The following is a 12,172-nucleotide window of genomic DNA, read 5'->3' on the forward strand; positions in this document are numbered from 1 at the left end:
GGTGCGCTCAGTCGACCGTTTTAATCTTTTATTGCGCGTAACCCCTTAAATATAATGTCACATCTAACAGAAACTTGTACGGTTCGAAGCGTCGTCTAGGCTCATATCTTCATTAAAGTTGAGTAATGTATATTTTTCAAGAAGAATATAGACATCCATTCTTTCTACACGCAAAATTCAATAACCTTTTCCAAGCACCACATAACACAGATTCTTCTCCACTCATCTATACACAATGTATTATAACGAGTCAGTGTGCTTTTATTTCCCGATATTTACTATTCGAATGCTTGTCTCATTGTCTTACCTAATCTATCAGCGGTGGTTTTTGGTCCAATCACGATGTGCGGTAGACTATCATTCGTACTAGCACCATTTCTACCGCCAATATCTAGTTCAGGATGTGCTTGTAAATACTGTTTCTTCGCTCTTGCAGCTGCTTGCTTCACCAGTTTGTCTTCGGGATCTGTTTTGTACAGATCACACTTGTTGCACTTGTTACATTTTACGCCCGGTGTCTCACGAAAATGATCACAAAAGTGAGCATAGGATTCTCGCTTGATATCTTTTCTGCAAACGTAACACATGGTATAACCACATCGACAAACAATCTTATTGCAGCCATCAGATTTTTGAAATGACAGCAGGCAATGAGGACACTTTTTTTAGGATGAAAGCCGAGACGAGGAGAAAGACAGGTTAACCATATATACATCATACATACATATCATGCCTATTCTTTGATTATACTTTACAGTTCTCTTGACAGCATCTGCCATGGCTTTTTCGACATATAAACGCAAGCCATCTGTATCCTTTGCAAAACACTTGTGAATTCCTTTTACGGGGCGATTGCAATTAAGGCAGGTTATCGTCTGACATGCTTCGTTTTTACACTTGAACTGAGTCGTTCCTCTTCTTTCATTCATAATGCGATGGTATGCAACTTCCAAATCACTCTTGATGTCCCATTGTTGCATCGCCAAAAAGAGTCTGAAAAGAAACGGGGAAGCCAACAACAAAGTCAGCCAAAAGACATTATACTTTTGGTTGCTGTCCTTGTTGAAATAGTCCAGTACTGCGAACATGATGAGAAATAGGCCGAAAAGACATGCGGCGGCCCACTTTATGTGATTATTGTTGCTATAAAAGGGTATTGCTTCAAGAGGGGTCATCATGGTTTCATCCACTTCAAAATAAGAACAAGAGCAACACTGTATCTTTTTGAGATATCTATGTTCGCTGGGTATCATGATATTTTCTAAAAGCGACATATCGTAAGCTTTCATCATATCAGTGGGTAAAATATGTTCCAGATCCTGCATTGACAAGCAGCCGCGACACTGATCTGTAGAGGCAATACACGCTATGATTGCTTTTCCACGTAAATTGCCTTGACCGAACAGGCCCTCTGACATATAGCGCTGAATACAATCGTGACAAAATGAATGTGCACCTTCAGTGCAAAATAGAAGCTGTTCAAATGTGAAATCATCAAGATAGCAACAATCACATGTAAGTAGCTCCTTGTGTTTATCGTATTCTTTATAATTGAGCTGCTGAGCTAAATGCAAATCCTTCTTTAACTGTCTGTCAATGTCCTGTTGATGAAGTTCTTTGATTTGTTCCAGCAGATATTGATCAGAACTGTTCGACATTGATAAACTGTTACTTTCATGATTTATTGAATGCGAAGATGTCGATAAGTTGGGAGAAGTAGACGAATTTGCAGACCAATGCATAAAAAAGTTCTTCAAAGTGTACCAAAATCCTCCAGAACCCATTTCTTTCAATTGTACAAAACTTTTCAAATAATCATAGTTGTTTTCTGCCAATATTGCTTTGATAGACGATTTCCAAGCCTTTTTTTCTTATGTAAGTTACTTGACAAATAACTATGAAATGTTATTTTTTTTTGTTTTGTTTACCTGAGGATAATTTTGTGTCAGTAATAAAAAGGCCTGCTTTTTATATCGTTCACTACGGATACCGTCTGCAGGATTCATTCTACCATAGTCCAATCGTTCAGGATAGTGCTTTTGGGACAACAACGCTTTTGTAACTTTTTCAATATGAGCATAACTGTAAGATAACACTTTTTCCCTCAAAAAGGCAATATCACAGTCAGGAAACAGATCAAGTGCCAATATTCGCAAACAAGCGTTTAGCCTGTTGTCGTCTAACTGCTCATTCGTTGTTGAAGGTAGTTGCGGGTAATGACCTCCGTAACGAGTGGTAATTTTATCCACGATTCGTTCTACAGCATTGTCGTTGTAGTAAGAGAGGCACGATCGAAAATAATCCGGGTCTAGGAATCAGCATTAGTAAACCAAAATAATCATGTCAGAAGAGACAAACGACCTTTTATCAACCGGAGCTTGGGAGCGTTTACCTCCATTTGGAAATAGCGTGGTTAATTGTTTTACTTGCTCATCTTCGTACGATCTTTTACTTTTCTTTGCATTGAGTTTTATTTTAAAGGCCATCCAAAAACTCTTTTTGTGTAGAAGAGGGGCCGGAAATTATTTAAAGCATACATTTAATTTTTTTTGGTACAGGTTTCAGTCTGCGTATTTGCGTATTTGCGTATTTGCGTGTCAGCGTATATATGTGTGTGTGTATTCTACTCGCTTTTGAATGGTCAAAAGGTGTGGAATTCTAAAAATACGCACTGAGCATCTCTGATCCTTCAGTCGCGTTCTTCACTCTTCTATGGCATCCAAAAGATTGAGTACCAAAGAGAAAAGCGGCTGTTTGTGATACATTTACACATGATTTGGATAGATGATCCTCACCACACATACGCAGTTTAAGAGAATAGGCCTGGATGGTACTATACCATACTTGAGAAAAGAGCTTCTAATGGAAACAATTAAGTATGCAGACATTATCGATATCCAAAATTGAAAAGAAAAAGGATAACTCAAGCTCTTGTTGTATTTATTTTTGTGAGGCATTTGGATGATAACCTCATGATGAGTTCAAATACAAATGTATTAACAGTGTACGCCTCAGATAAAGTACAGAGATAGATAGTACTGAAGTTTACATATACTTGAGAAGCTGAGCGCGGAACAAAAAGCTGTTAGTAACGAATCGGATCAGCGTATTATTTAACGATCTGTAGCCAATCTCTTTTTCTTCTAATTTTCCATGTTTCCTACATTGTGCTGCGAAATCAACACTTTATTGGTTATAGCGGATTTGAGACAAAGCCTCCCCTTTATTTTCTCCACACAATGACGTTTGATCTGAGCGAATGATAATAGCAGCCGTTGACCGGAAAAGGTTAAGTCTAATTGAAAAGATATAAAATGGACCCTGTTCGTAATAGAGTTTTGACTTTTTTTTTTCTTTTTTCTGTCATCGATCCTTCCTTTTCTTCTAACATATACTTACTGAGACACGATGCCACCGAACGTTGAGCTTGCTACTACTCTCGTCGCTCCCGTCTCTAATGACATCGGTTCTGTCACACACAAGACGAAAGATGAAGATGAAGTTTTTAACTGGGAGCAAGTTTACTACTTTGTTTGTGAGTATCTTTTATCTGAATGCTATAGTATTTGAATGGTATATACCCATCGTCATTTTGCTATATAGCTACGAATCAGATCAAAAGTCTTCATCGCCATAAACAAGTTCAAGTTGTCTATGATAAATGGAGAAAAGATACTCTTGCACAGTACGGTTCTCTTGAAAACTACCTTTTAACCAATAAGCTGGAATTCGGGACTATGAAAGATGCCCAGCGCCCGCCTGTGATCATCTTACCCAACGACTTTCCTTATTCCGTCGAGGCTGATATTGATCACATCTTGCTCTGGTCACAAGTTCCTCTGTCTCGTACTTATATCGAAGACATCTTAGAGAACAACTATGGTTCCGACAAGTACGAATGGGTGTACTGGGTGAACCCACCGGAAATTCAAAGTGTCAAGAAGCTCCCTCACGTACATGTCTTTATGCATCCCAAGCAATCATCGTAATACAGGTCCTGCCCCTCCTTTCCCTTCGTGCGTTACACCTTAGGTGTCTATCGTTTTTCACTCAAGTTTCTTCTCTTTCTCTCTCTTTCCGTGTAAATTGTATATGTAAATTCTCTATCATTACCATCACGTGCTTTTATTATAGACCCACTCATCCTTTTGCTCAGTATGCCCTCCCATCTCTCTTTTTTTTTTTTTATACATGCTATAAATATTTTTCTATAAAAAATAGTAGCTGGTGCTTTTTTTTGAAGTCTTTTTTTTTGATCCCGCTCCCTCAAATTCCTTTTAAAGGAATTTTAATCTCGCTTGTAGACCCTGAAGAAGCAAAAAAAAAATTTTTGTAGTATCGCAAATAAGCACATGGCTCTGTCTGTGATCTTAGTTTGGTTTTTTTATTTTAAGGTTCTGCGTCTTTGCGCACAGTTTCAAACATGCATTATGAAACGTAACACACGATGGAAAGGATAAAATATATAAAAAAGGTGTTTTTTGTGTATAAAGAGGAAAAGGAGGAAGGGGTCGCCTCTGCTAATAAAAACAGTGTCATGTCTCCTTTTTTTATTCTTTTGTATATGTTAACGACGACTCGAGAAAGTGTACAGAGTTTAAGAAAACAAAATTCGTTTGATTACAATTACGACAAAGATGTCCAAAGCGGTTAGGGAAAGGAAAAAAGAAAAAGGGAATAGAGATGCTATGTACTTTAAAAGATAAAAAACAATTGTTAGCAAGTGAAAAAGGTGTTGACATGTTGCACCTTCAGAGCCAGTGATGTGAATTGTCTTTTGGTAAAGACAAAGAGGCATAATGTGCTGGTACTACTAACTACAGATCAGAGTAAATGGGCCAGTTTAGAGAATATACCACCCGTTGGACATTTCACCGGCTTGAATGTAATATCAAGTACACCTAATCCCAGGTCTCCTCCAGGAGCAAGCTTCTTGAAAGCTCCTGGCGTCAGATCAATAGCACTTCCAACTTTACAAGCCGCGCATTTGTCAATAATCTGTACAACGACTTTTTTGCTTTTTGCCCGATTGTTGGTTATGCGCATACATTTATTACATTGTTCAAAACCGTGCATTGCCTATCATAAAAACCAATGAACATGTCAGAGAAAGCTTCAAGAAAAAGGAATATACGTAAAAGATGAATGCCTTACCATAGCACCGATCATATCGTGTACATGTGCATCTACTCTTGGAGCTCCATTACGACCAGTGAAGCATGCTGCTTTTTTCAAATCTTGACCATTATACCTTATATTTTTGAAAACAGATGGTTTTGTAGTAGAGAAATATGCGTGAGTGCGAGTGAGTGTAAGAGTCTAGTAGATTCTAAACACCTTACCATGTTACTCTATCTCTTTTTCCAAGCTCACTGCCCTCTGTTACATTAAAAGCCGAATATTCATTGAAATCCATGACACGAGCTACCCCACGTCGAACATACTCTGCTCGGACGTTATAACTGAAAGTCAGAAAGACAAGTAAAAATAAGAATTGAATTGTCGTTGATCTTCTTGAAAGAATCATAGTTGTGTATGTGTAAAAGAAAAAGTAGAGTAGATGAGACAAGTAGGTTATGAGTACAATTGAGAAAGAAAAGAGCAAGAAGTTGTATTGATTTTTTGCTCGCCGCAAAAGAATGGGGTCTTTATGTTTGTAATCTATTTATATTGGTTTTCTTTTTCTTCTTCTTCTTTTTCTTTTTAATTCTGTCAACAAAGAAAAGAAGAAGGGAAAGAAGACAGGAAAAATGGCATACTGAGGCATTGAATGATTCTTTTCTTTTTTTATGGTTAGAAGGGGGACACTTCTTACCAACATACCTGAAGGGATGGATTGGGCTGAAGAATAAAAGAACTTAAAAAAAAAAAAAAAGCAATGAATAAAAAGATGGAGCGAGAACCTTCGGTGGGTCTTGTTTTCTTCATTAGTGTCACTACTACTACTACTACTATTACTACCACTACCACTACTACTATACTATTGTACTACTACTATTACTACTACTACTATTGCACTATTACTATTACTACTATTACTACTACTTCAACTACCATTCAAACTGCCCAATACTGTTCCGTATGCAACATGGTCCAACACCAATCCTAACTTGGAATGGGAATTGAACAATGAATCATTCTCTCTTGCGCTTTTTATAGTAAATCATGGGCGTACTGAGATTTATAAAACACGAAATATGCGTTAATTGCAAATATGCAGGTCTCCTACCTTATTTTCATTATGAATAAGGAAACGCAAAACTTTCCACCATCTTTCGCCACAGCTTTGACAGAAAATTTATCCTTTGTTTAAAAAGGGGCCTGGAACCCGTTAGAGCTACTCTTCTTCGTGATGCATTTCAAAATACACAGTAAGGCTATCTGAGATGTGGGGCACTGCCCACATGTTAAAGCATTTTATGACAGTTACACTTAAAAAAAAAAAAAAAAAAAAAAAAAAAACCATAAAATGAAATGAAATAAAATAATATATAAAATTGATTAGATAAATGACAAAGGACTACCACCCCTATGAGCTTGTATTGCACTAATCTCGATTCAATAATAAAATTTAATAAAGACACCTTTATAAGCCTACTAGCGGTAATAGTCTAATGATGATAATATAAAAAGCCCAGATTGTTTAGAAAGTCTGTACCCTCCTTTCGTCAAATTCAATATTGCTTTCGTGAAAAAACCCTCCTACTCCTTCCCCTGTCTCCTCCTCTTCACCCCTTTTCCTTTTTATTTTTCATAGTGAAGAAAATAGGAGGCAATAAAAGAGAAACAATAAAACGGATGATGCTATAATAGTCGAAATATATATTAAGGAATATCGTACTTTTAGAATATATAGTTCCCTTGAAAACTCGAACTTTTATCATTAACTAGAAAAGTGAGACCATGGTCTGTTCGCAAGAATGTCACATGTATTATGCATAGAAAGCCAAAAGCAGTATCCTTTTCAAAAATAGAAAATATTGCAACAAAAAAGAAACGTTCGTTCGTTAGTCATTCTAGAATAAATCAGTCTTTTGACAGAAAAGAAAAATTAACTTGGCTTTCAGACACAATGTCTTTTTTGTTTGAGAAGAACACATTGGTTTTAGTGTAATCCTCACATGAAGCGTTCAATGCACTCAAATAATGATCAATAAAAGGCTTTTTTTCTTGTGTTGGGTGTTAACGTTTTATACAAATAAGTCTGTTATTTTATTTTAAATATGTAAAAAGAGGGAAGGGAAAGGGGAAGAGTATAAAATAAATGTCTACAAAATGCTATATATTAAAGAAGGTAATATTAAAGAATATGATCCTGCTGTTTACAATTCTTCATCAGTAGTGTAAACTTCTTCACCACGCTTACGACGTTCCATACGCTCCTTCTTCTTCTTACGGAGTTCCTTGGAAGTCAATTTCTTCTTCTTTTGAACAGCCTTGATGGTGTTACCTTGAGCATCAACCATATCTTCTTGTTCTTCTTCCTTGACGGCGGTGGTACCGTTACCGGAGACCCAGTTGTGACCAGAGGGAGTCAAGCGACCGGCATCGACCTTCCAGACTTCGTTACAGAGAGCTTCAGTGAATTCACGGTTGTGAGTAACAATGACAACACCACCACCGAATTCCTTGATAGCCATGGCAAGAGCACCAAGAGATTCACGATCCAAGTAATTGGTAGGTTCGTCAAGAACCAACATGTGAGGCTTGTTCCACATAGCAGCACCAATGACAAGCTTGACCTTTTGACCACCGGAAAGACCACGGATACGAGAGTGAGTGGCGAATTCGGGATCAAGACCAACTTCGGCCAAGTGCTTTTCGATTTCCTTGGAGGTCAAAGGACGGTTGAGACCCATCTTGGCAGCTTCAGCAGCATCGACTTCAGCAATCTTCTTACCGAAACCCATTTCTTCGAGACGTTGACGAGAGATCCAAGTGTTATCAATAGAGGAACGACCGACCCAAGAGACTTCGTATTCGTAAGATTGCTTGAGCTTACGACGAGCAACGATTTCTTCAAGGACACGCTTTTCACCGTCAATGACGAAGGTTTGTTCCATGATCTTCTTTTGCGCATCGGTGTTGGCCATACGGTCGTTCTTATCGAGTTCTTCACGATCTTCACCAGTAGCGTAACGCCATTGGATGTATTCGTTGGGAGTAGAATCCAAGTGCTTTTCGATGTGGTGGAAAGCGTGTTGAGCAACGTAAGCGATACGCAAGTTAGGGTGCTTCCAGACAGTACCGGTTTGAGCTTCGATTTCACCGGTCAACAACTTGATCAAAGTAGACTTACCAGCACCGTTAGGGCCAATGACGGCAACACGAGAGGCAAGAGAACATTGCATGGTGATGTCGAGCAATTGCTTCTTCTCGGAACCGGGGTATTGGAAGTCAACATTCTTCATCTTCAAGATAGCACGTTCCTTGGTCTTGATACCTTCCAAGAATCCAGGTTCAGGGAACTTGAACTTGATTTGAGAGGCTTCAAGAGAGTAGTAAGAAGCGGCACGAGGAACCTTCTTGACGAATTCGGACAAGTTACCACCGTAACGCTTGAGCTTGAAGTTGGGTTCATAATGGATGATATCGGAACAGACGTGATCCAAGAAACCAGAATCGTGAGAAACGATGATGGAAGTGACAGTCTTGAGACCCAAAAGGTAGTTTTCTAACCAAGCAACGTTGACAACATCCAAGTGATTGGTAGGTTCGTCCAACAAGAGGATATCAGCGTTCATCAACATAGCACGGGCAAGAGCGAGCTTCATCTTCCAACCACCAGAAAGTTCACCAATAGCCATCTTGGTAACCATGGCTTCAGAGAAACCGTAGTCAAGAAGGATCTTGCGGACTTGTTCGGGATCCTTGGTTTCAACACCATCGGAAGCGAGGATGAAGTCAACAAGAGGAGTATCGGCTTCGGAACCATCGATATCGTGTTCGACGTAGACAGTCTTGAGTTCAGAACGAGGAGGGAAACCTTCGACTTGTTCGTTGGCAATGGCACGCATGAGAGTAGACTTACCACAACCGTTGGCACCACAGAGACCGTAACGGCGACCACGCTTGAGACGGAGGTGAGTACGGTTCAACAAGATCTTGGCACCATAAGCAAGAGAGAATTCACAATCACAAAGGTCTTCACCTTCATCATCTTCTTCTTCGGGATCCTTGGCAGTGACGGCTTCCTCACACTTGTCCAAAGCAGAGCTGGCAAGGGATTCAGCATCAGCAGCTGACAAGAAAGTCTTGGCATAGGGAGCAAGAGCCTTGATCCAGGCGTTCTTGAAGAAGTTCTTGGACATACAGAGGGAGAGAGCAACGTCGTTCATGTACTTGACGGAAGCATCCAAGAAGGAGTCCATGTTTTCGGGCAAGAGTTCCTTGATGGAGGTTTCGACCTTTTCCTTCTTTTGTTCCTTGGTGTAGACTTCACGGCCAGGGTTGGCAATACGTTGAAGAGTGGCAAGAGCCTTTTGGACGACACCACGACATTCAGGGTCGGCAACGATATCTTGGACCTTTTCAAGAGCAGGCAACAAGATGGGCAAGAAAGGAGCAGCTACATCGGGATCATCGACAAGTTTGGACATGTTATCAATAATCAAAGCAGACTTACGCTTGATGGGAGTGGCACGTTCATTCAAACCACGGCTCAAAAGAGGAACCATGATGGAGAGAGTGGCGGCATCGACTTCTTGGACGAAAGTGGTGGCACCGAGCAAGTGAATGGTTTCAGAGACGTTTTCGGGGTGGTTGATACAAGCAATGACAGCAGGGATGAAACGTTCAATATCCTTGTTTTCGACAAGAGAACAGATAGTGGACATGGTTTCAGTGGCCTTCTTCTTGACATCGGCCTTGGTATCCCACATACAGTCGGAAACAACAGGGACAACATCAGGAATGGCAACGATGAATTCTTGACCGTTCTTCTTGGCGAGCAATTCCAAAAGCTCAAGAGAGAGCATCTTGGTTTGCCACTTACAAGAGTTACCGAGACCTTCAAGGATGAAGGGAACCAATTGAGGGCAAGCAAGAGGGTTGATCTTTTCGACCATGTTCTTGGCAGCGGCATCAGCGGCATTCTTGACAGCGGTTTGCTTGTCAGCTTGAAGTTCCAAAAGGCTGGTAAGGAAAGGAACGATGTAGGGTTCAGTTTGATTATCCATGTTTTCGTTGGTGAGAGCATTGACAGCAGCAACGGCACCAGCACGGGCACCGGCATTCTTCTTGCTGGTAATATCCTTCTTCAAAGCATCGACAACAGACTTGAGAGAGAGAATACCGTTTGCCTTGACAGCGGCAACAAGTTCAGCGGCGACAGCTTCACGTTCATCATCGGAAGCAGCGGCGAGCTTGGTAACGATATCCTTAACCTTCTTGCTCTCAACCTCGGAAGGAGTTTGAGAGACGATAGACATCTTCTTACTCTGAATTTCGCTCTGAGTGTTGTTCTTAGCGGCAGCAGCAGCTGGCATCTTTAATATATTATGACTATAGAGAATGGAATAGAGCGGTTATAAAATAAAAAAGATGTTCACAAAAAGGTGTCTTTTGTGATAATAGAGAGGGAACAAAAAACGTTAAAGAGGAAAGAGGAAATAAACAATTGCAATCCTTTTTCTTTATTTTATAAAATTTTTTTAACTAAAAATTTTTTTTGCCTTTTTTACAATACGAATATACGTCGTTTGTTTCTGAGTAGCCACCAAACGATTTGCAGCGGTTTTTGAATTAACACTACTTCACTTCGATATTTGGCAGAATTCTATTCTTTTTCATTTGTGCATTTTCTTTTTTTTTTTTGCTCTTTTTTCATTGATTTTTGATAATGAAGGACATAAGCCACCGGAAAAAAAAACGGGGGGCGGCTTTTATTATAGATGAGAAAGGCAAAAGGAAGATGATTAAGATATAATCTGAATTTTCTCTTTTTACATAGGGTAATGATTTAGAAAAGAAGGGGTGTGTGTGTATGCGTGTGTGCGTGTGTGGAAGGGGAATAGAAGACCTAAATTGGGAGAACAACTGCGTCATCTACCTAGATCAAGCATCTTTAGGGTCACTGGCATTATTATTTTGAAGATCCTTTTCTATAGGCACGAGCCAAAAAAAGCAACAATAGATTTCAGAGTTAGATTGTTCCGCAGTCATTTTTCATTTCGTCTCCCTTTTTTTTTCTGTACTTGGGAGGAAATAATAAGGAGTGGGAGCTCGCTACATTACCTAATCCCCAGATATGCGTTTTCAATTCGAGATGTTCAATATTCAAGGTATCCTAGAAATTTTGATTCATGCAATAGGAAAGAAAAATAAATTTTTAGTTTCACATGACCCCAATGTCAGCCTCACTATGTTGTTCCAAATTGGGATAGACAAGCTTGTCTCAATTTCCTTACATATAATTTACGAAAATCGACTTTTGTATCTGCCAACTGCTGTTTCGTTGCTGTTGTTTCTTTTAATTTGGCTACTTCTCTATCCAATTTTTCAATGCGACGAGCATAATCCTTTACCTATCATCATGTTTCAACAATGATCCTAGTGAGTCTATGTAGGCGTCTTTTGTGTCCATGATTTTTTTTTTTTTTTCTAAGCGATCAATGCTTATGCCGTGAAGCATATCATTATTTACCTTGTCAGTCGATGCTTGGAGTTCTTGAAGTGAAAGAAGTAAAGATGTCGAAGCACTATTATACTCATCCATCAAGTAATAGTATCCTGCTGCTCCTGCTGTAATGACACCCACCATGAATCCAATGATACTGCATGTTGAAATAAAGTATTTGTTCAGTAAAAAAAGACAATAGCGCCTATCTTTGTCATCTTGTTGAAACATACCCGCCGCGCGTTCCACTCGGTTTAGCTGTCTGACTGGAATAGTGTCGTAGATGGTGGGCTCTCGATGGAGTTGTTGTCATTCGGAGCAATGCGTTCATTTCGAAAGTGAGTAGGTTGGGTTTATGAATAAAGATAAAACAGGTGCACAAAAAAAAAATAGAAACAAAGCGAGTTTCAAGCTTTGTGTTGTATGCGTGTAGCACTTAAGGAAGCGATAGATTGTATAAAAAAAAGCGTTCCGTTGTCAATTGTAACCCCAGAAGTTCCCTCACTGTAATCTAACTCGTTCTTGACTTTTTTTAAACTTTCTGTACCTGAGGAA

The 12,172-nt window shown here is 39.4% G+C and overlaps 5 protein-coding genes across 5 annotated transcripts; 1 reads left to right on the forward strand and 4 right to left on the reverse strand.

The window, feature by feature from the left end:
* Nucleotides 1-164: 164 nt before the first annotated feature.
* BDF20DRAFT_915242 (uncharacterized protein) lies at nt 165-2,486 on the reverse strand (the record flags this gene model as incomplete). Its single annotated transcript, XM_053084288.1, has 5 exons — nt 165-226; nt 308-611; nt 756-1,862; nt 1,929-2,308; nt 2,393-2,486. The coding sequence occupies 5 exons, from the start codon at nt 2,484-2,486 to the stop codon at nt 165-167; spliced, it is 1,947 nt and encodes a 648-aa protein (XP_052933180.1).
* An 878-nt stretch (nt 2,487-3,364) lies between these two features.
* BDF20DRAFT_884403 (uncharacterized protein) lies at nt 3,365-4,196 on the forward strand. Its single transcript, XM_053081856.1, has 2 exons — nt 3,365-3,535; nt 3,604-4,196. The coding sequence occupies exons 1-2, from the start codon at nt 3,409-3,411 to the stop codon at nt 3,987-3,989; spliced, it is 513 nt and encodes a 170-aa protein (XP_052933181.1). The 5' UTR covers nt 3,365-3,408; the 3' UTR covers nt 3,990-4,196.
* A 174-nt stretch (nt 4,197-4,370) lies between these two features.
* On the reverse strand, nt 4,371-5,743 carry BDF20DRAFT_884406 (uncharacterized protein). Its single transcript, XM_053081857.1, has 3 exons — nt 5,343-5,743; nt 5,155-5,251; nt 4,371-5,079 (listed from the first exon to the last, which is right to left on the reverse strand). Exons 1-3 carry the CDS (start codon nt 5,525-5,527, stop codon nt 4,825-4,827), a joined length of 537 nt encoding a protein of 178 aa, XP_052933182.1. The 5' UTR covers nt 5,528-5,743; the 3' UTR covers nt 4,371-4,824.
* A 1,434-nt stretch (nt 5,744-7,177) lies between these two features.
* Nucleotides 7,178-10,608, reverse strand: BDF20DRAFT_884408 (P-loop containing nucleoside triphosphate hydrolase protein). Its single transcript, XM_053081858.1, has one exon. The coding sequence runs from the start codon at nt 10,485-10,487 to the stop codon at nt 7,323-7,325; it is 3,165 nt and encodes a 1,054-aa protein (XP_052933183.1). The 5' UTR covers nt 10,488-10,608; the 3' UTR covers nt 7,178-7,322.
* A 185-nt stretch (nt 10,609-10,793) lies between these two features.
* BDF20DRAFT_884409 (uncharacterized protein) lies at nt 10,794-12,167 on the reverse strand. Its single transcript, XM_053081859.1, has 5 exons — nt 11,851-12,167; nt 11,645-11,774; nt 11,409-11,525; nt 11,236-11,287; nt 10,794-11,102 (listed from the first exon to the last, which is right to left on the reverse strand). The coding sequence occupies exons 1-5, from the start codon at nt 11,946-11,948 to the stop codon at nt 11,056-11,058; spliced, it is 444 nt and encodes a 147-aa protein (XP_052933184.1). The 5' UTR covers nt 11,949-12,167; the 3' UTR covers nt 10,794-11,055.
* Between the last annotated feature and the right edge of the window lie 5 nt (nt 12,168-12,172).

Source organism: Mycotypha africana (genome assembly GCF_025528875.1).
Source record: "Mycotypha africana strain NRRL 2978 chromosome Unknown BDF20scaffold_9, whole genome shotgun sequence".
Lineage (NCBI taxonomy): Eukaryota > Fungi > Mucoromycota > Mucoromycetes > Mucorales > Mycotyphaceae > Mycotypha > Mycotypha africana.

Coding starts and splice junctions, on each gene's coding strand:
- BDF20DRAFT_884409 (XM_053081859.1), bottom strand. CDS start 11,948: ATGAACGCATTGCTCCGAATGACAACAACTCCATCGAGAGCCCACCAT. Junction 11,775..11,850: donor CCGAGTGGAACGCGCGGCGG/GTATGTTTCAAC, acceptor TTCAACATGCAG/TATCATTGGATTCATGGTGG. Junction 11,103..11,235: donor AACGCATATCTGGGGATTAG/GTAATGTAGCGA, acceptor TCGTGCCTATAG/AAAAGGATCTTCAAAATAAT.
- BDF20DRAFT_884403 (XM_053081856.1), top strand. CDS start 3,409: ATGCCACCGAACGTTGAGCTTGCTACTACTCTCGTCGCTCCCGTCTCT. Junction 3,536..3,603: donor GCAAGTTTACTACTTTGTTT/GTGAGTATCTTT, acceptor TTTGCTATATAG/CTACGAATCAGATCAAAAGT.
- BDF20DRAFT_884406 (XM_053081857.1), bottom strand. CDS start 5,527: ATGATTCTTTCAAGAAGATCAACGACAATTCAATTCTTATTTTTACTT. Junction 5,252..5,342: donor AAAAGAGATAGAGTAACATG/GTAAGGTGTTTA, acceptor CAAAAATATAAG/GTATAATGGTCAAGATTTGA. Junction 5,080..5,154: donor ACGATATGATCGGTGCTATG/GTAAGGCATTCA, acceptor TTTTTATGATAG/GCAATGCACGGTTTTGAACA.
- BDF20DRAFT_884408 (XM_053081858.1), bottom strand. CDS start 10,487: ATGCCAGCTGCTGCTGCCGCTAAGAACAACACTCAGAGCGAAATTCAG.